The sequence below is a fragment of the Diadema antillarum genome, unplaced genomic scaffold (genome assembly GCF_040938485.1).
Source record: "Diadema antillarum isolate AM-2024a unplaced genomic scaffold, OU_Dant_1.0 scf00000014, whole genome shotgun sequence".
Classification (NCBI taxonomy): Eukaryota; Metazoa; Echinodermata; class Echinoidea; order Diadematoida; family Diadematidae; genus Diadema; species Diadema antillarum.
In genome coordinates, this window is record NW_027270903.1 from 7,032,223 (window position 1) to 7,053,972 (window position 21,750).

General features: G+C 41.9%; 1 protein-coding gene across 1 annotated transcript in view; it reads left to right on the forward strand.

Moving 5' to 3' along the window:
- The window catches only part of LOC139722435 (uncharacterized), a 32,352-nt gene extending 17,449 nt beyond the window's left edge, over nucleotides 1-14,903 (forward strand). Inside the window, exons 13-17 of the mRNA XM_071633732.1 lie at nucleotides 967-2,658; nucleotides 5,188-5,361; nucleotides 5,927-7,984; nucleotides 12,174-12,746; nucleotides 13,917-14,903. Of these exons, the coding sequence (XP_071489833.1) occupies nucleotides 967-2,658; nucleotides 5,188-5,361; nucleotides 5,927-7,984; nucleotides 12,174-12,746; nucleotides 13,917-14,903 (5,484 nt within the window). The remainder of the gene's footprint in view (nucleotides 1-966; nucleotides 2,659-5,187; nucleotides 5,362-5,926; nucleotides 7,985-12,173; nucleotides 12,747-13,916) is intronic.
- The last annotated feature ends 6,847 nt before the right edge of the window (nucleotides 14,904-21,750 follow it).

Genomic DNA, 21,750 nt, shown 5'->3' on the forward strand with positions numbered 1-21,750 from the left:
TAGTCGAGATCAGACTGGCAAAAGATCAGGAAGATTAAGTTTTGCAATCTTCAAGATCTCAAAGTTTTGCCAGTGTGACCGCAAAACTTCCCACTCCCACTAGGGATATTTCCATCACCCCCGCCAAACTTCTAGATCTTTTTCTGGGCGTTTTGTCTGAGCGCGAGGGCCATTGTCATGTACAGATGTGCATTGTTACGTCACAATCACAAGCCATCGGATCGGACGGTGCACTCTTTCTGCTTGCTTGCTCGCGCGTACTGATGACCCAAACTTCTCTATCAAGAGGTTTGGCAGCCAGTGCGACTGCACAACAAAAGATCGCGAAGACTGCGTGATGTTAAACTTCTTGATCTTCTGCTAGTCTGACCGCGCGTATTGTTGTCTTACTCACTGACATACAGCATAGGCTTTAAAATAAATGTCTAATATCTGTGCTTCCTTTTCTGCTTTGATAATTTGTGCATAGTCTTTCTTCATGATGCACCAGTCGATAGTTGTTCCTACTGCATTGTTCTTGTGTATGCCCGTTTGATCAGCATGCCTGGGGCTAGAAGTTGTTTTTTTACAATCTGCTCGCGAACAAGATGAACGTACACTCACACAAATCATATGACTGCCCCTTCATCCTTTGTGTTAGCGTACTTTTCTCATGCTAGGTAACATCGGAGCACTGTATTCTTTCAAATTATTTCTCTAATGTATTGAGTGTTTAATGGGGAGGCACTGGCTTTAAAAAAATCTCACAACTAAGTGCCACTTTACTGCAAGAGTTCCCCTGTATGCATTATTGTTCCATTTATGATATGAGTGAGAACGTTGATAGCACACTTAACTACATGCGTTGTTTCACCTCTTTCTCTTCAACTTCTGAAGGATTTTTACATCCAATCTGGGCAGGGTACTATATTGTCACTTTTAGAACCATGATGATTATCATAAATTTGCTTTCTCTTTTACACCCAGGCTGCAGCCAAGCCCATGGCCATCGTCACACCAGTGCGGCGTTCCAGCCGCATGGCAGCGAGAGCAGAGAGGGCCCAGAGTGAGGCTGAGGAAACAAAGATGGACTGCACTCCACCAGGCGATGAGGAGAGCATGGATGTGGGCAAGGAGGAGGGGGACAGTTGTTCAGGACAGACAGAATCAGAGGATGCAAGTGCTGACAAGGGTGTATGTGAGACAGATGAGGGCAGGATGGAAAATGAAGGGGGAGCACAATCTCATCAAACAATAGCAGATGCTAGTTGTGACAGTGGTAAGACACTGAAAGATGCAGACTCGCAAGTAGTTGCAGACGACAGTATACATAGTCGAGGGGAATCCCTCAAAGCAGCTGGAGGGGAATCCCCCAAAACAGCTGGAGGGGAATCCCCCAAAACAGCTGTTGGGGAATCCCCAAAACCAGCCATTGAGGAGTTCCCCAAAGCAGCCATTGAGCAGTCCACCAAAGCAGCCATTGAGGAGTCCCCCAAAGCAGCCATTGAGGAGTCCCCCAAAGCAGCCATTGAGGAGTCCCCCAAAGCAGCCATTGAGGAGTCCCCCAAAGCAGACATTGAGGAGTCCTCCAAAGCAGACATTGAGGAGTCCCCCAAAGCAGCTACTGGGGAGTCCCCCAAAGCAGCTGGAGGGGAATCCCCCAAAACAGCTGTTGGGGAATCCCCAAAACCAGCCATTGAGGAGTTCCCCAAAGCAGCCATTGAGGAGTCCCCCAAAGCAGACATTGAGGAGTCCCCCAAAGCAGCCATTGAGGAGTCCTCCAAAGCAGACATTGAGGAGTCCCCCAAAGCAGACATTGAGGAGTCCCCCAAAGCAGCTACTGGGGAGTCCCCCAAAGCAGCTGTTGGGGAATTCCCAGAAGGAACTCCGGGAGAATCCCTTTCTGAACCTAACCCATTGTGTAATGGTGTCATGGAAGATCCAAAGAAAACTGATACACATTCCAGGATGGAGATTGATTTGCAGAAAAATCATGATGTTTCAGATGAACCTAGAGATGATAAGCCACAAGAAATGGACCATGATAGTAGAGAAACATATGGACTAAAGGAGGGAGAATCGATTCTTGATAAGACAGAGGCAAACATGAATGGTTCGTTGGAATGCCCCAACAAGAATCAGTCAAACAATGTCGAGAATCCAGAGTTTGATGTTGAAAAGTCGTGTGTGCTAGACGGGAAAGCAGAAGAGGACGGGAAAACTAAAGAGGCTTTGAACGGCTCCTTGGATGAGAGTAAACCAGTGCAGCCCCCTCCTTTAGATGGAGAAGGGACGAGAGATGGTGTGTCGAAGGAGGAAGGGTCACCGAACAGGAAATCAGATGGCACTGATGAAACCACGAACCAGATTCTTCCCAAGGACGCCACGCCTGAAGGATTGGATGCTGAGGACAATGACAACGTCTCCAACGAGTCGGACGCCACCACGCGGTACGGAGACCCACAACAACTGGGGGACGCCGGCAGCACTGGCAAGGATTCGACGTCAGACAAACCAATCCCAAAGGAACTGCTCCCTCCCCCGCCTCCACCACCCACCCCTGGGCTGTCTCCTCCCCTAGATGAGTTTGAGTTAGTCTGTGACAGTGTGGAGTCCCTCAGGGCACTGGTGGAGAAGTTCAACCAAACTGAGGAGACGATCACCAAGGGCAGGAAAACGGTGAGATAACAGGAATGGTACATTGTGTTGGATGAGCCTTATGTGTCCGGTGTTTAGAAGCACCAAGAATGGTGCACCGTGTTGTATGAGCCTTATGTGTCCGGTGTTTAGAAGAACCAAGAATGGTGCTCTGTGTTGTATGAGCCTTATGTATCTGGTGTTTAGAAGCACCAAGAATGTACACCGTGTTGTATGAGCCTTATGTGTCCGGTGTTTAGAAGCACTAAGAATGGTACACCGTGTTGTATGAGCCTTATGTGTCCGGTGTTTAGAAGCACTAAGAATGGTACACCGTGTTGTATGAGCCTTATGTGTCCGTGTTGAGAAGCACCAAGAATGGTGCACTGTAAGGTATGAGCCGTGTGTTTGCAGTGTTCAGAAACATCCAAAATAATCCATAGTTTTTATACTTTTCTTTCATGGCATTAGTCACCTTTAACCCTAACTAGGCCGCGTGATGTATCGTAATCACGAAAAACAATCGCTGCGACGTTTCATGACTTTTTCTTTCGAGTCTCCCGCATCTTTTGACACCAAATTTGCGACGCCCGGGCGCGCGGTTCCGAAGTTGCGCATAAATATGTATGTGCATGTCAGACCAAAAATTGCTCAAAAACGTGAAAGGTGCACACGCTCAAGGTCAAAGGTCAAAAGGTCAAGGTCAAATGCTCAAAATTTCACTATTTCCCCTATTTCTATGCAATGCCTGGAGGTATTTTCTTGAAACTTGGTGTATAAATGAACTACCAAATAAAGATTTCCCAGAGAGAGCTTTGGGTCATAAGGTCAAAGGTCAAGGGTCAAAGGTCAAGTGAAAATGTTAAAATTTCACCTTTTTTCTCCATATCTCTTAAATATTTCAAGGTATCTTCATGGAACTTAGTATCATATGCATGTATTGACTGGCAGTGATCATGAAGGGAATTTAGGGGTCATTGGTCAAAGGTAATGGGTTAAAGGTCAAGGTCAACTCATCAAAATATCAATATTTCTCTCTTATCTATGCAATGCCTGCAGGATTTTTAGTTGAAACTTAGTGTATGCATGTATTACTCAATACAGATTCTCTTGGAAGTTTCTTGCCCAAAGGTCAAAAGGTCAGAGGTCAAGTGAAAGTGCTAAATTTAACTTCTTATCTAAACTTATAAAAGGGTCAAAAGTTGGGTACAAATCCTCAAATACCTGCATTCTAGACAGTGTAGCCATTCATCCAAATAAACCTAGGTCTAGGAAAGTGAACACTCAATGCATTTGTGACAAACCTTTTATTTTAATATTTTGCTAGTTACGTGAAATTGTCATCACACATTGTCAAGACATTGTGCTATAGACCTATTCGGAGAACCATGCAATATGGCGGAGGCATACCAGTCACCATAGCGACATTTCTAGTTATTGATTAAAATCAGTTCATAAAATTTTTCTTATTCGAAACAATGTTGTGGACAAATTTCATCGAAAAAACAATGAAAAACAAAAAGTTGAAAAAACAACGAAATACATAAGAAATGTAAAAACAATAAAATACTTAGGAATTTTTTTTTGATTGCACAATTTTTTTCTCTTTCATTTGCTAAGGACACTAAAAAGAGTATTTACGCAAAAAATGTGCCTGTTTTGAGCTTTATTTAGTGATTTATACCAAATTGTCTGTTTTCATGCATCATTCTGCATAAATTAGCATGATTTAGCAAAAATGATAATTTTCAAAAAAATTAACTTTGATGGTACTTTAGAAGACATCATAGGCAATGCGCGTGCCAAATTTTGTGGCAATCGTGTGATCGACTGCCGAGATATGGAGGGGGGGGGGGGGGGGCCTGGGAGGCCCCCCGCCCCAGCTTTGTCATCTACCTAAATAGCCCGGCCTAGTTAGGGTTAAATCTTACTTACAAGGCCATAAAGGTACAATATGTGGTAACAAAACAACACATCAATCTGTACATGAATGCCTGATATGTACTTTATAGTGTGAATTGCACCAATCACAGTGTGCGTAATGAAGCTTTCTGCTTAGACTGCTTACCCCAGTCTCTTTCTTCAATACATTCAAGAGACTGCAGCAGAAAGTTAAATATGCATAGCTCATCTGATGATGTCATGCCAGGATGGATTTTACAGTTTGCTTGTGTAATGTCTGATAAAATGCTGCCTAGAAGACTTTGCAGCATGACTTTATATAATGAGAACCATTCTGTTGTGCATGCTGAACATTCTTCTTTATTGATAGGCCTTTTTCCTGTAAAGCGTGTCCTGTACAAACTTTATCCAGTGTGGATCTTCATCCTGACACCTGTAAAGAAAGAAACTTTTTTTCTTTTGCACATTAAACTTTGCCTGGGCATGCCATTATTACCCTCCCCCCCCCCCCCAAAAAAAAAAAAAAAGAAAAAAAAAAAAAAGAAAAAAAAGAAAAAAGAAAAAGGCCAATTCACTAAATTAGAATGTCACTATGTTTCCATTTTATTTTTTAAATTTTATTGTTGCACATGTATTAAACTTCATGCACACTGTGTCCCCTCTGCATAGATTGTCCAACCCATCAAGAGGTCATGGAGGGTGGTGGAGCTGGGCAAGGCGTTGGCCTCTGTCCTGGAGGACGTAGAGCCCGAGGAGAAGCGTCTGGTGAGGGTTGTCCACAAGGCCAGGGAGAAGCTCTACCAGGAGATGGAGGCCTTCAAGAAAGACCCCAGCATCAGCCTGGTAAGTCAGATGTAACCATTTATTCACACTTCTTGCGTACAGGATTACCAAAGTTTTTTAACATGCAAACTTCATCAGAGCAGTATCATGGGACAACACCTTCCGTGAAGACATCTTTCTCAGATATATGCTGATTTTATCAGGTTCAGAGTTACGATGTTAAAGACTTTCAAAAGTTCACAAGATACAGATTCAATGAATTTAGAGAGTTTGTCTTATCTTTATAATACAGGGCTGTACACAAACACATTTTTTCTACTGGGCCTACCTGTCTGTTGGACTAGTAGGGTACCAAGTTTTTCATGTTTTACTGGTCCACTTCTGAAAAAAGTTATTTGTCCGACAGTGACTTTTACTGGTCCCGTACTGTCGTACCAGTGTCAGTATGCAGCCTCGACTGTACACATTGAAAATCTAGTGTGGCAGATTAATAATTGAGAAAAAAGAAATATCTGTTGCAGAGTTTCCCTAGGATTTGACAGCATGAAGTATTACCATTATCCTGTTCCCTGTCACAAGATTCAACATAGTTATGCTTGTATTTGTATACTTTCTCCACATCTAGGAGGCCATCAGGTTTTGGTACCGCACCCAGAAGTTCATGAAGGTTGACCCCACTCTTGGGGATGGCATCGACTTAGAGGAGGAGGAGGAAGAGGAGGAGGAGGATGAGGATAGTGATGAGGATAGTGATGAGGATAGTGATGAGGAGGAGGAGGAAGATGAGAGTAGCTTCAGCGAGGAATCAGAGAGTGAGCTCGACTCTGAGGAGGAAGCTCCGTGTGTAGTCGCAAAGGGTGACAAGGAGAAGGCTTGTGAACCTCCAGAAGTAGACAAAGGAGACGAGAAGAAGGTGAACCTCTACACTGGTGTGGAGATTGCAGGGAGAACGATGAGGTCATCGAAGCGGCGACGCGCCCAGGCCAGAGATGTGGTCAGGGAGCAGAAGAAGGCAAAGAGGTCGAAGATCCAGATTGTGAAGGTGGCATCACATTCTCAAGTTCCCAAGAAGAAGGGGGAAGATGAGGAGGGGGAGAAGGAACCAAAAGTATCCAGTCAACAACTGCATGAAGAACTGAAGGCCTCCATTGTGGCAAGTACTGTGCGTCATCAGACTCAGAAAGGACAGATATCCAGCAAAGTCAACCCACAACCAAGCAACAGGAAGCAAGGAGTCCAGATGAACGTTTCTACTCTTCCTCAACGGGACCACAGCGGCAGATTCATAAGGCTGTTGAAGCACACCACGGGGAAAGGCAAACCTGGAAGCTCCTCTCAGAGCCCTAGGCAACAAAGAAGTGCGCCCCTTGAACCCACCCTGAAAGTCCCATTCCTCCCAGGCAAACCTGGGAGCTCCTTTCAGAGCCCTAGGCAACAGGGAAGTGCGCCCCTTGAACCCACCCTGAAAGTCCCATTCCTCCCAGGCAAACCCGGGATTTCCTCTCAGAGCCCTAGGCAACAGAGAAGTGCGCCCCTTGAACCCACCCTGAAAGTCCCATTCCTGCAGAAGAATCAGCAGCAGTTGGAGGAAACAGACAAAAAGATGAAGACAGAGACTTTCTCCTTTACCATTGATGCTAAGCTCTGGGAGTCCCTGAAGGACAGACCAGATGAACGACAGCGCCTGATCATGGAGCATGTCCAGAAGATGCGAAATAGCAGCGACTCGAAGAAGGAGCCACTCCAGAAGACTCCGAATTCAAGGCATTCTCCATGGTTCTCACGGAATACAAGTCCTACCTCTCAGGTCGGGTCAAGAACAGTGGAAAAAGCTGGTCAGGAAGTGCCCAATTCCCACAACAGTGCTTCATCTCCTGTATCAAGTACATCAAACACCCATTCACCAGAAGCCATTGCTGCACCGGTCTTGCTGCATAAATCTGTAACATCAACCATAACCCAACCTCCAGGACCTCCTATATTGACGGCAGCATTGTCAACACCCATTCAGCAGCAAGAGACCTCCTTTGACACATCAGACCATGGAGGCAATCAGATTCTGGACCAGGACATGCCTGTACTAACCCCAGCCCTTTCCTCCAATATACCTCAAGTTGTGGCACCCAATGTAGCAGGCGTGGTTCCCAATCAACCACATTCTTCAGCAACCCAGGGTCAGAAACCAGTAGCACTTCTAACCACGAATCCCAAAGTTGCAGTGTCTACCTCAGGAAACAATGTAAGTACCCCTGTAGCTCCAGAAAAGAGCTATGTCTTGTTGCCGAATGGGCTGTTGACAAGAGTCGATGGCACTTTAGTGAAAACCAGACACAGTGTTGGGACCAAGCAGGCAATATCGATTCTGGCAGACCACCCCGTGTCGATGGTGCCCACGCCACTGGCACCGTCGCCAGTCACCAGCCATCAGGTACTGTCAAGGTGCTTGTTTCTCCCTGACCAAAATACTGGGCTACAGGTACATCTGGGTGGAACATCCCTACCAGCGGTGCAGGGGGTAGGGGGCACTGGTGTTGGCCAAACACTGCAGTCCGTCTCCACTGCCGGTGGGGCGGTGCTCACACTCGGCACCATGGTTGTACAACCCAACGCCGCTAGCCAAATTGCCAATGGTGGTGCAGAGAAGGTGCCCGTACTGCACTGTCTCAGGCAGCAAGTCACACCGGTAAATTCCAGAGTTAACCTCCTACAACCCTATCTCTTATCAGAGCAATCCGAGCATGCGCTTGAAAGGTGGTGCCCTCTTTTGCACAAATTGGGAATGAGGTTGAGAAAGGGGAAAGGTTGTCATACACATAATTTGTCTCTTTCAGAAAATTTATTTCATAAACTCATCACTTTTATTCTCTTTGACATGATCATAATGTCATGCTTCAATTGAGATTTCCAAAATATACAAAGTCTCTTTTTGAGAAGACTATCTTATATGTGATTCCATTGCTGGAATGGAACAATGTCGTCTTAAATTTGATGCACAAATTTAATGAATTTCTCTGAGTCACAGAGATAACATACAAACTTTTGTAATGTAATGGTATGCAGAAGAGGACAACAGCCTGTATCCAGTAATACCATACTAACATCCGTTAGCATTCAACCATTCACTCAGAGCACCGGCCACTCTGCTGACTTTCACCTTCAAAATTTACTCTTCCTCTCGACCAATGCTATACCATCCCTTTAACTTTGAAGACAACAATTACAAGTTGCGCTTTTTTCAACTTTGGGCATTATGATGAAAGAACATTGGGTGTATCATTGAAATGAATGACACCTGTCAATGAAAGTGGTCAAATGAACAGGCCAGCCTGCACTCATGCAGTTTTGTGTTTAGGGTTTCCATCTTGCCTTTTATGGCCCATAACCTTCAACATGGCCTCCTGTTGGATAACCTGGTAACTCCCACAGGGGCCAACCCACACAATCCATTTTCTCTTTTCATTTTCAAGACATAGTACATCGTTGCAAGCTATGTTTTGAGATTGACCAAAAAGAAAAAAAAAAGGGGGGAAGGTGGATTGTGTGGGACGGCCTTTGTCAGCTTTTAAACTGATTATTATAAATTTTGACCATTCTGTGAATTTAACTCTTTTCTGTGAGAGTCAATGTGAAGTTGGGATGGATTTTCACTTTAATATACCACTTAAAGAACATCTCTTTCTTCCTCCTTTCTTCAGACTCGGACTTAAATCTCCCATTTGAATAAAACAAGCAAAGAAGGCATGTACTTACATTTTTCAAGGAAAAGGTTTATAGGAAAGACGACTTACCCACCCACAAAATAATGGCATTGAATTGTTTTGGACAGTGAAACGAGTTGTGGTCCCCTCAAGTCAGGTGTATTACTTTTGAGTGCGATTATTTTAATAAAAGATGTCAAAGTTCTTTTGATAAGTTTCAGTACACGTTAATTTGTAAAGGCAATCTATAGAATTGATAGAATAAGAAATCTCTGTAACAAGAATTGAGCATCTGAATATAAGAATGACCCAAGTCCATGGAAGACCATTTCGAGTAAACTTAAAAAAACTTCATATCTTTTTTATTTGTCCAGTGATATTTTATTTAACTGTGATGGGAAGGCAACATTGTATATACAAATTAGACAATTAACATTTACATTAATTGTGGAGAGGCCATTTTGTGTGATGGACTTGGGTCGTTCTTTGAATCATATACATGATATTCTGCCATAGAAATGAGAGAAGGATGAGAGTGGGTGCTATGATATGAATGTCAGAATGACCCAAGTCCTTCACTTTTACATTCATATAAGAACTAATTCATTCATTTCAGACTCTTCCGGGGGTAATTAGGATAATATACACAAGATGAGTCCATGCATAAGCTACAGTTTCCCATGTCAAACTGAATTTGGCCAAAAATTGCACTTTGGTCATTCTTATATTCAGGTCTTCAATTATAAGTTATGTGCAGAAAGTAGTATATGAGGATTGCTTCTAAGACTTTTCCTCAATGAGAAACTAAAGGGTACCTCATTCACAATGCATTCACAATGCATCTCTGTTTGGTATTTTAAACCCATTTCATTTCATATGCAACATTAACTAACCAACATTGCTCTCTAGTATTAGGTGCCACCACATTTTTTTGAACTAACCAAAGTTAATTGAAGGAAAAATTTTCTCCTTGTTACAGCTGATTAGGTGGTGCGTCATTATGTTACCCATATAAAGTCGGAAAGATGATAAAAGGAAGAAAACAGCTCATAAAGGCAACTTTGGCAATATAACCATACAGTTTTTTAGTTTTTCAATTTTGTTTTATCATAAAATATTGTCCTTGTAATGAAGTACGGCAAATTGTATATGAATACAAAGCTTAGCATCTGACAAATTCATTATGCCAGAAACCAAAAAATTATTTTCCCGACATTCTAAGTATGGCTTTCGTGATAACGCATCACAGAACAGAGTAAGTTGTAATAGAAGCAGTACAAGTTTCAGTGACATCGAAGAAAACTCATAAAAGTTCTGGAATATCCTCATTCAACATAGATCTGTGAAAGTTTCGATGGTTGCAATCAGTTATTATGCAAGCAAAGAGGGGCTTTGCAAAGAAAGAAACCATTGTAATTCACAAGGCCCTGTTGGTTCTTCTACATCCTTGTATAATCCAGTTTGCTGCAAAGAGAAAGGGGGGGGGGGTCAGGGGAAAGAACAAATACATAATGTAACTCTACTACCTTTTAGAAGATGTTTTTAAGGACTTTTCTTGTGTGTTGAAAGTGTCTCCAACAAGATAGTTCAAATGATGATAAGGACTAAAGCGCAGAAGTCACTTTTTTGGCAGGGGGTTGGTGAATGACATAAAAGCCTAAAAAAACTCCCTTTCAGTTTAATGTAAAGTGGTAGACAGTGGCAATGTGTGACCTTAGATATTCCTCTCACTTGCCAGTATAGGCATAAAGCGCATGAACTCGGTCACGATAAAAAGTTTTCAGTAGGCAGTACAGAAGTTTGAAATTTCAGTGTCATGTGCTATTTTCAGGTTATTACGAGCTTCACGTCCTGCTTCCACTCAAACCTACAAGGTTAGACGGCCAAAATAGCGCTCTCCTAGGTCCTGACGCAGCTGAATGACAGATATCATTTACGATGTCATGCGCATACCCTGCACCTGCGAAAGTTGCATCTAAGCTGAGCTGTCGTGTCGCGTATTTGTTATAAGCACAATGAGCCTAAGGACGCAGTACCTTTAAGGGTGGGTACTTTTTGCATCGCGCAGCTGACTGTGTCATCTAGTAAAAACTCTCTTTTCATAGGCCAGTGGCGGTTGATGTTACTTGACAAGTAACGGGCGTTACTCGCCCTTGGGTAAGTGGGCAAGTGCGTTGATACAGCAATCTGAGTAGACTCCTTGGAAGTAAGCTGGTCAGCGACTCATGCCATTCATTTATCACTGATTGATTGAGCCATACACAAGAGTAGTACAAAGGAGAATGGCTTGAGGCTTTATGACGGAGTGTACTGCTAAATTCATCTGTCTTAAATAGCAGATACGTGTTTCTGTCGAAAATCTATGTATAGCAATCTTCCATTGGGTCCCAAATAACAAGTTTCGGAGGGTTGGTGTTGAATCTTTTTATCACAAGTGTGTTCCGTGAGATTTGATTCTACATGGCCACTGTGTGCAGATTGCTCAATTTTGAAGCAGTTTGTTTTCATTGTTTTATTTTGTTTGTTTGTTTTATTTGTTTCTTAAATAGTGGATCACAATGCTTATTGAGTCATTTGCAGTAGGCATCTGGATTTTGCTCTTTGCTTTATAGCGGTTCAGCTTTGTTTTCTTCATTTATCTATTGTCTTTTACAGTGTTTTTTTTTTTTTTATTTGGTAATGCCTCAAAGAGTTTCCTTATTACCTGGAGCCCTCTTAAGTTAATTAAACTGTTCAAGTTGCGTCCGGGAGTAGTCTCAATGATTATCGTTCTATGGCAAAAAGCTGACAGTGTTCATGACAGCACGCACAGTTAGTGAGTTATGGAGAATTGTACTAACCGGTAATTGCTTTTCTAATAGCATGTTGCACCAGCTTATATTCATTTCATTAATGCATGATGGTTGTAAGTGTACATGTATACACAAATGCAACATTTATCATTGCCCAAAGCTTTGAATTTGCTATCTATAATCATACATTGAAATCAATTAATTTGCAGTAAGTTACATAATATCTGTCTGTGTTACGTTACATTTTGCTGTATTTCTCAAATTCTATGTTTTGTTGGTTTTTTGTTTTTTGGTTATTCTGTGCTCATGTTTTCAGATGTCATATGTTTCTTATGAATTGGAATGCATTGTCATATGTATGTGGTTTTGTTATTTTTGGCAGGTGCAAACTGTTTCATCAGTAGCAGTGACATTGCCATCATCCATGACAAATGATGTTGCATCAGCCACCAGCAGTATCTTGCCTGGTGGTGTGACTGTTGTACCGAGTAAAGCCGTTCCTCAGGTATCAGTACAGACCTCTTCATCCACTCAACAAGGTGTAGTCCTCGGTGCCAAGCGTGTAAATGACCCGTTAGGGCAAAGTGCAGTGACAGGTGGTATCGCCGGTGGTGTTACTGGCAGTACCACCAGTGGTGTTACCGGCGGTGCCACTGCTAATGCAACCTCAACCAAGATGCTGGTTCTGCCGACCAACCTCAAGGTGAACAGTAACAACAAGCAGTGGAAACTGGTGTATGTGCAGAAGCCCGGCACCAGCCGGCCGGAGCTCCACCTCCAGCAGTGTTCCACAGACGGTTCCCCTCAGGTGCTGATACCGGTCGCTGGCACCAACCAAACCACGGGTGCGGCGGCGCCAGTTGTGACAGCCCAGAAGGCGAGTCCTGGTGCAAGCATGCAGCTGCAAATGGTGCCACAGAGTCCCAACAAAGTGACTGTCAAGGCTGTCCATTCTGTATAAGCACAATGAGCCTAAGGACGCAGTACCTTTAAGGGTGGGTACTTTTTGCATCGCGCAGCTGACTGTGTCATCTAGTAAAAACTCTCTTTTCATAGGCCAGTGGCGGTTGATGTTACTTGACAAGTAACGGGCGTTACTCGCCCTTGGGTAAGTGGGCAAGTGCGTTGATACAGCAATCTGAGTAGACTCCTTGGAAGTAAGCTGGTCAGCGACTCATGCCATTCATTTATCACTGATTGATTGAGCCATACACAAGAGTAGTACAAAGGAGAATGGCTTGAGGCTTTATGACGGAGTGTACTGCTAAATTCATCTGTCTTAAATAGCAGATACGTGTTTCTGTCGAAAATCTATGTATAGCAATCTTCCATTGGGTCCCAAATAACAAGTTTCGGAGGGTTGGTGTTGAATCTTTTTATCACAAGTGTGTTCCGTGAGATTTGATTCTACATGGCCACTGTGTGCAGATTGCTCAATTTTGAAGCAGTTTGTTTTCATTGTTTTATTTTGTTTGTTTGTTTTATTTGTTTCTTAAATAGTGGATCACAATGCTTATTGAGTCATTTGCAGTAGGCATCTGGATTTTGCTCTTTGCTTTATAGCGGTTCAGCTTTGTTTTCTTCATTTATCTATTGTCTTTTACAGTGTTTTTTTTTTTTTTATTTGGTAATGCCTCAAAGAGTTTCCTTATTACCTGGAGCCCTCTTAAGTTAATTAAACTGTTCAAGTTGCGTCCGGGAGTAGTCTCAATGATTATCGTTCTATGGCAAAAAGCTGACAGTGTTCATGACAGCACGCACAGTTAGTGAGTTATGGAGAATTGTACTAACCGGTAATTGCTTTTCTAATAGCATGTTGCACCAGCTTATATTCATTTCATTAATGCATGATGGTTGTAAGTGTACATGTATACACAAATGCAACATTTATCATTGCCCAAAGCTTTGAATTTGCTATCTATAATCATACATTGAAATCAATTAATTTGCAGTAAGTTACATAATATCTGTCTGTGTTACGTTACATTTTGCTGTATTTCTCAAATTCTATGTTTTGTTGGTTTTTTGTTTTTTGGTTATTCTGTGCTCATGTTTTCAGATGTCATATGTTTCTTATGAATTGGAATGCATTGTCATATGTATGTGGTTTTGTTATTTTTGGCAGGTGCAAACTGTTTCATCAGTAGCAGTGACATTGCCATCATCCATGACAAATGATGTTGCATCAGCCACCAGCAGTATCTTGCCTGGTGGTGTGACTGTTGTACCGAGTAAAGCCGTTCCTCAGGTATCAGTACAGACCTCTTCATCCACTCAACAAGGTGTAGTCCTCGGTGCCAAGCGTGTAAATGACCCGTTAGGGCAAAGTGCAGTGACAGGTGGTATCGCCGGTGGTGTTACTGGCAGTACCACCAGTGGTGTTACCGGCGGTGCCACTGCTAATGCAACCTCAACCAAGATGCTGGTTCTGCCGACCAACCTCAAGGTGAACAGTAACAACAAGCAGTGGAAACTGGTGTATGTGCAGAAGCCCGGCACCAGCCGGCCGGAGCTCCACCTCCAGCAGTGTTCCACAGACGGTTCCCCTCAGGTGCTGATACCGGTCGCTGGCACCAACCAAACCACGGGTGCGGCGGCGCCAGTTGTGACAGCCCAGAAGGCGAGTCCTGGTGCAAGCATGCAGCTGCAAATGGTGCCACAGAGTCCCAACAAAGTGACTGTCAAGGCTGTCCATTCTGTAGATGCGCCACAAGCACCGACTTCAACAATGCACATGGTTTCAGGAACCCCTGTGATGAATACACATGTGAGTAGTATGGGAGCTTCAGCACCGGCAGCGATCATAGTTTCCTCTGTAAAGCCGTCAACTCCGTCAAGGCCACAAGTTCAAGGAACTTCGCCCGGCAGAACGAACATGGTTCTACTCCAACAAAACTCAGTGCCTAGCCCTAATCTTGGGACAAACAGCACCACTTCCCCGACTGGAGAGCCTCCGGCTGGTGGTGATCCTCCTAATGTGGCGGTAAGCCCCCCAAATCCGCTGATGATGCAGACTCTCACACCCCCTGGCCTGGTGCTCCCAGCCCCGGAACCATCCATGCATCAGATTGTGGTGAAACGATCACAGAAGGATGTCAACATTAACCTCTGACAAAATGACATGGTCGTAACCCTCTCCCTCACATTTCTCTTTGTTCCTTTTGTATACTGAGACTTCATGACATGCATCCTCCCTGAAGTACTACCAAGCTGTAGTGTGTGATGACTTGCTGTTGCTCAGACCCAAAACAACCCATTCAGCCAGCCTTGCTAATCACAAACACACAACATGTACCTCAACCCATGTCTAGTACCAAGCCTTCATTTTATTGCCTACGACTGGTGTTGATGCACCTTTTTTCCTTGTAGTTTTCAATTGACAGTCTTGGATGTGTGATATCTTTGATATCAAATACAGCCGCTATATTTAAATAGACCATTATCATGAACTCTAGGAGTATTCTCATCCACTTTACGGAGATATTTCGCCAAAAGTTGTAATTTATTCTGGCTGAGAAATCGAAATAAGCCTTTAATTACAGGCAACTAATAACTAGGGTAGGCAAGTGTTCAGGAACTCCAGCTGGCAGATTGTAGTCATTTAAAGTGAATTTCCAATGACAGCTGCAAAAGCTGTTCATTCCACAAAGATATAATGCTGCAAATATTTGAACAGGCTTCTGATTTCTTACTCGAGAAGAAACATTGTCGTCATAGGCCTCTTGGGAATCCGTCTTGCATCGAGGTCTTCATTTTCTCCCATGAAGGAGAAGAGAGTAATGCAGTCATATAGTGTTTGGGAAAATTATACTTTTACCTATTTAGCTTGGCAGAGAAAGACAGTTTTAAGGACATGGTCATCATCCTATATTCACCTGGTTGTTATATAAGTACAGTCGGACCTCGATTATCCTGGCATCAATTATCTGGAATCTCTGTTATCCAAAACATCGACTAACTGGTATTTTTTTAATGTTCAGTGACAAATCTCACTAAAAAACACCCCCCCCCCCAAAAAAAAAGAAGAAAAGAAACCAAAAAAAAACAACAAAACAAAACAAAAACAAAAACAACGTTTTTAACCATTATCATGCCGAATTCCCAATGGGGCATATTCCAATCGTCCCAGCAGACTGTAATTTTTAAGTCAGTTCGTGAGACGATGTCAAAGGCTGGTGCTGTACTTATCACTAGCACTTAGTGCACAGTAGTGGTTGCAGTACAATGTAGCCGCAGCATTCGACAAGTCGTGACATCAATCAGAGCAGACCCTGTGTGGCCAGATAATCGAGGTCCTACTGTACTCAAAAGATGCCATGCTGTGAGTTTTAGCATGGTAAGCCATGCCAGGAGTTGATTCATGGCAATCACATGATAGGTCCTTCATCTTTTGCCCCTATATGGCTGCCCTTATTACCAAGCAATTTCTGTGTTGAGTTAAGTTCGCCTATTAGGGTTTTCTGTTGCAATGTAACATACTGTCCTCTCAAAGGCCGTGATAATGACACACCGTTTGGTCAACGACACATTTTCAGTAATGCAAAAATGTGCTTTCACATTTCAGGGTTTTCTATGCATGTACATGTGTGTGTGTGTGTGTGTATGTGTGTGTGTGTGTGTGTGTGTGTCTGTCTGTCTGTCTGTCTGTCTGTCTGTATTTATGTCTTCAGAATCAGGTTAACATTAATTGCAAGATCAAGGAGAATAGACTGATGCCAGCTGTATTCTACAAAGAATAAAAGTGGCATTGACTTTCATGATGGTAAATGTATGTGAGGTATAAGCAAAGAACTTCAGTGAGGAAGCCTACAACATATAGAAATTGTGTATGGCTTGGTTAGCATTGATTAAATGACATGCAGATCATGATAAGAGGGGAAAAATATGTTTGGGTGGTAGAAAGCTTAACAGTGCACCACATATTCTTTCATGGGTATGCTACGTGTATGTTGCCCTGAATAAGGCCTTACCACTCCTGATCTATCTGCAGGCATGAAACAAATGAGCAATTCCAAAACCAGTCATTTTTCGCGAATTGGAGCCGACGGCCTTTCTTGCGGCCTGACATTTTCGCGAACTGCCACTTGCATTCAATGCATATAGTGCAGACAAGAACGTTCGCGTGCATTTCAATTTCGCGAATCTTGGCGCTCGCGAAATTTGCGAGATTAAAATGTAGGCAAACATTTCTCGTTTTACCCTAATCTGTATGTATCATAATACCGGCTACTTGATTCTTTTCATTCATAGCATTTTAAGTCTCAGATTATGTATATCTTGCTGTGGTGTATTTCAATAATGTGAATGATGAGGAATGGTCTACTGTATACGCTATATATTTCGCGGGGGTTTTATTTTCGCGAATTTCGCGAGTCGGGAGCTATTCGCGAAATTAACAACACGTGAAAATATTACCTTCCAAAATGAATCCCTTGCCTTGATGATACGAACATTTCAGTACTAGAATACCATGTCACGGCTTACCGAACAGACCATACTGGCTTTAAGCTTGTTTACGCACGTCCACGTCTACTTACGAATACTGTAGAGAGCCAATCCATTATCGCAAGGGGACCACTCGTCAGAAATCTAGCGCGATGGACTTAACCACTTCAAAAATGTTGAATTCTAACTTACTAGTTCGCAGAGTTTGGCAAGTCTTTTTCATGCAGTGTATAACTAGTATCATTCTTATATGCTAGTAAGTTGAAAATTCACACTTTCTTTGCCACTTCATACTTTCTCTGGTCCCCCAATCGCGAATTTAACCACTCGCGAAAATGTGTGACATCGGCAATTCGCGAAAATTTATGTACGCGAAAATTATAGCGTATACAGTATTTTCTCCATAGGAATGTCATATAGAAATGTCATAATGATGGCCTGATGTCTTCAGGTTTCAACTGTAATAGCATTTTGTGTGGTTATTCTCTCTCATGCAAGTTTTTCCTTCCCTACAAAATTTCAGGTGTTGAGTGTCACCCATTGAATAAAAGGATAAAATCCCTCCTCTACCAGTACTATTAAGTGTCTGTAAGTTTTCTATTAATTTTAAAGGGGAAGGCTAGTAACTGATCAGTGGGAAACAGTGCGAATGCCGAGGGATGATTGTTCCAATCCTTGTGGGATTCATTTAAGAGTACATTATATATCTATTCTTGTGTGGAAATTATTTACTTCAGAACTGTCTAATATTCAAGTAATATGCAGCTTAATGCCCCATCACTGACCAGGCACGCTAACCTGGATAGCATTAAGTTGCACATTTCTTTAATTGTATGAGACCATTTTGAAGAAAATAATTTTCACACAACAATAGATATATAACCTACTCTTGAATGAATCCCATAAGGATTGGAACAATCATCTCCGAGCATTTCCACCAATTCCCACAGACCAGTTACTAGCCTTCTCCTTTAAGTAAAATGCAACAATATACAGTAAAAGCTGTTATTATTATGGCATACAGATATTTTCGCGAATGAGGAGGTCACAAACATAATTATTCATGAGACGTTTTCACGAGTTGATTCTGAGGCTATGGTAGGTACGCTAATGCCTGTTCAGATATAATGCATTCAATATCAGGTGTGATTTCTTTTTTCCATATTGCAAATTTGCAGCTGAGAAGTGATGCCTGCGTATTAATTTCTCATGAAAATAGCAGCTTTTACATTACTTCAGACACTTTTGAGAACCTACAGTGTATGTAAGACACTCATGTGGGACAACAGAGGAAAGAATGAGCCTAGTGTCTCATTTAGCAGTGGGAGAGGTTTTCTTATGGATAGCAATTCTAGATCACATTCATCCTGTTTGTTCCGAGTATTCTGAACAGTATGTCAGTGTGTACAGAAGGTAAATTAATGGTTTTCAGTGCCAGCCTGCATTTAAAGTACAATGTACACAAAAGGTTTAAGACCCTGCAAGTTATTAGACAGGCGAGTTCCAAAATCTGATGTTACACGTCCAGGCTCAGAGAAGTCAAAGAAAGAGTTAGTGCAAGGGGCCTTGCTGTGGGAGAGTTTTAACTTGAGGCTGCTCGTCACACAGAAAACATATCTGTGAGGAGGTTGTTTTTTTTGTTTTTTTTGTTTTAAATGTATACTGCTGGCGGGGTGACAAGACCTTGTATCTGCAATTTTGGTGAAGATGACTTTTTTCAATTAATGGTCAAATAATGGGTCAAGTGATGTCCTGACCAAATCTGTCCTACTCCAAAAATGAAGCCATCACGGCACGTCAAAGGAAAGGCTATCCCATTTGCCACAGTGCTTTGGCCGCCATGTTTTTTGGCTCTCCTGAACATTTGACATTTTGTAGATACGAGGTCTTGTCGCCCCAGCGAGGAATGGAGGTGATATTGACAGTAATTCACTTGATATTGCACACAAAATATACAGTCAATGAGCTAAGTTGACCTCGCCTTAGTTGACCCCGCCTACATTGAAAATTTGGTTCTAGGGAAATTCTACCCATATGAACATGTTAATTTTGTATTTTGAAATTCACGTAAGTGGAGGGATATTTTCTAGGCCCTTTGGAGTTGACTTGATGAGGTTTACTGTATCACTTATCACTGCGTGTATGTAAATTTTGTTCTTATAGAACTTTTGTTAATGAAGGCTGGGCAGAATTCAATGCAAGGGAATGGTGGCGGAAGGAATCTTCTTCTTCTTCTTCCTCTTAAGTTCTGATTAAGTCTGCCTCCTTCAATAGGCTGAAGATTCTTGCAGACTGTGCTGTTTACATTATAATATTTTATTTACAGATATTTACATCACATAACAAATTTGAGGGAAATAACTAGCCACTGTGATCAACCATTAGTCGGTTACACAATGATCCCACAGATGGCGCTGAAACAATTTCTGACGACAGGGAATTCCAGTTCCTTACAGTTCTTGGAAAGAATGAATGGCGATGCGATACAGCTCTCGAGTGTGTCTTGATTCCAGGAAGCCCTTTAGTTCTTTCTGTGCCATGGACGTTGGACAGTGTGTACAATGCTATGGGGTTTTCTGTGCCAATCAGCACTGAAGTACACAAAGGGTTCACTGCCCTGGGTCCATACAGTATGTATTATTGTACCATCAAATGTGTGTATCCTGTATATGTTACAGAGAGAGCTCTCTCCTAGCCATGTTATGTTTCTTACATAAGGGCTGCAAAAATAATATGGTACCTCTAACTTTATTACATGTACATTGTCCTAGGAAAAAGCAATATTGAGATATCTCGGAAGTACATGTAATTCACCATTGTGCTATGTCATGATGTGTTTCTGCACACTTGAGATGTTTGTACCATCAATGCTGTATTAAATGAAAGTTCCACTGAATCAAATCTTCACCAATTCCGAGATAATTATGATGGAAAAGAGTAAGAAGCAGAGAAGTTTGTAACTGTTACAAACTGTGGAACAGGTGAAATGTTGATGCAGATTACCCACAGGTGGGTAAATAGCTTCAATTCAGCAGTATAAATTGCCTTTCTGTACAATTTTTGGTCAGTGTGGAGAAATTGCATCTCTCTTAATGGCTGTATTAATGCATTATATTTCCTAAATTAAGGGGTTTTATGTTCTTCTGCAAAAGTGCCATATTGTGTAAGAAAACAAGCAAACAAATTAAAATGAAATTCAGAGATCCTTCACCATACAAACATGAAATTCTAGTAGGCTTGCTTTCTATTTTTTTTTTCAATGGTACTTGTGAAGAGTTTGTTTGCAAAAACCGATAAGTCCATATTTGCCAAATGGAGATATTTGCGATTAAAGGTCAAGAAAAATAGAGAGAATAATAAGAACATCTATTTGCTTCTTTTGACCATAACTTCAAAAATGTACCTTTATATGTAGTGACCAATATATCATTTTAAAGGTATTATTTTGTACTTCATGACAGGAACCGTACTTCAAATCTTCAAAAATGGACTTATTGGTTTTTGCAAACAAACTCTTCATGTATTTTTGTGTGTTCCTGCACGATCACCTTGTTCATGAACTTTATGATGTGAATTCTGTAAGATTTTGTGCTTTGCTTTTTTTTAGGCAGCCCAAAGCAGCCTTCAACCATTCATGAATTTGAGGGAAAGAGAGCCTCCAATCTTGATGTATTACAATTTTATGCAAGTTTGAAGCCAACAATCTGCTCTCTGAGAATTTAACTCTTTATGTGCCATGGTGGAAACCCCCTGTGTGCCACATTATTCTGAGACACCAATGTAGTCATGCTTTGAAAAATCATTCTGTTTTTCAAATCAATGTAACTTTTGATTTATAGATTTCTGTTAGGCTGGACATGAAGTGAGCAAAGTTGTACGGAAAATGCCAAGCTTTGCTTCAATTAAAATTGTATGGCAAATCGATGATGTTTTTTCGTTCAAATGACCGGTGGCTAAATTACAGTAAAGGCATGACTTTTGCACACAAAACTGTGACAGAAACTTAGAATTGACATGCAAATCAATTAGGGAAAACTGCTTGACAGTCATTCACCACAAAATATGCAGGCTATAAGTGAGACGCACAAAAGCGCGAGAAAAGCTTTCATTGTCCTGTGGCATTTGACGATTTATCGATCGGTGTGGGCGGGTTAGTAGATTTGAGCAGAATATGCGAAGTTGGCACGCCATCGACTGAGTCACACGTGCGAACGTGGCACATAAAGAGTTAATATGGTTTCTTTTGTGGGTTTGTGATGCAAGGTCGTATATACACATACTGTCACCAGCATGGCCAAGTTTTGTTGTTGTTGGTTTTTTTTTTTGTCCATTGTTTTTTTTGTTTTTTTTTTTGGGGGGGGGGGGGGGGGGACTTTCTGTATACAATGTCCTCTCTTTTTACCTATAATGTAAAAAAAAAAAACCCTGATGATTGCACTCCCATTCGAGTCGAGACCAAGGCCGATGGCACATGTATGAATAATGTCCTTGATATTAATGTGTGTGTTGTAGGA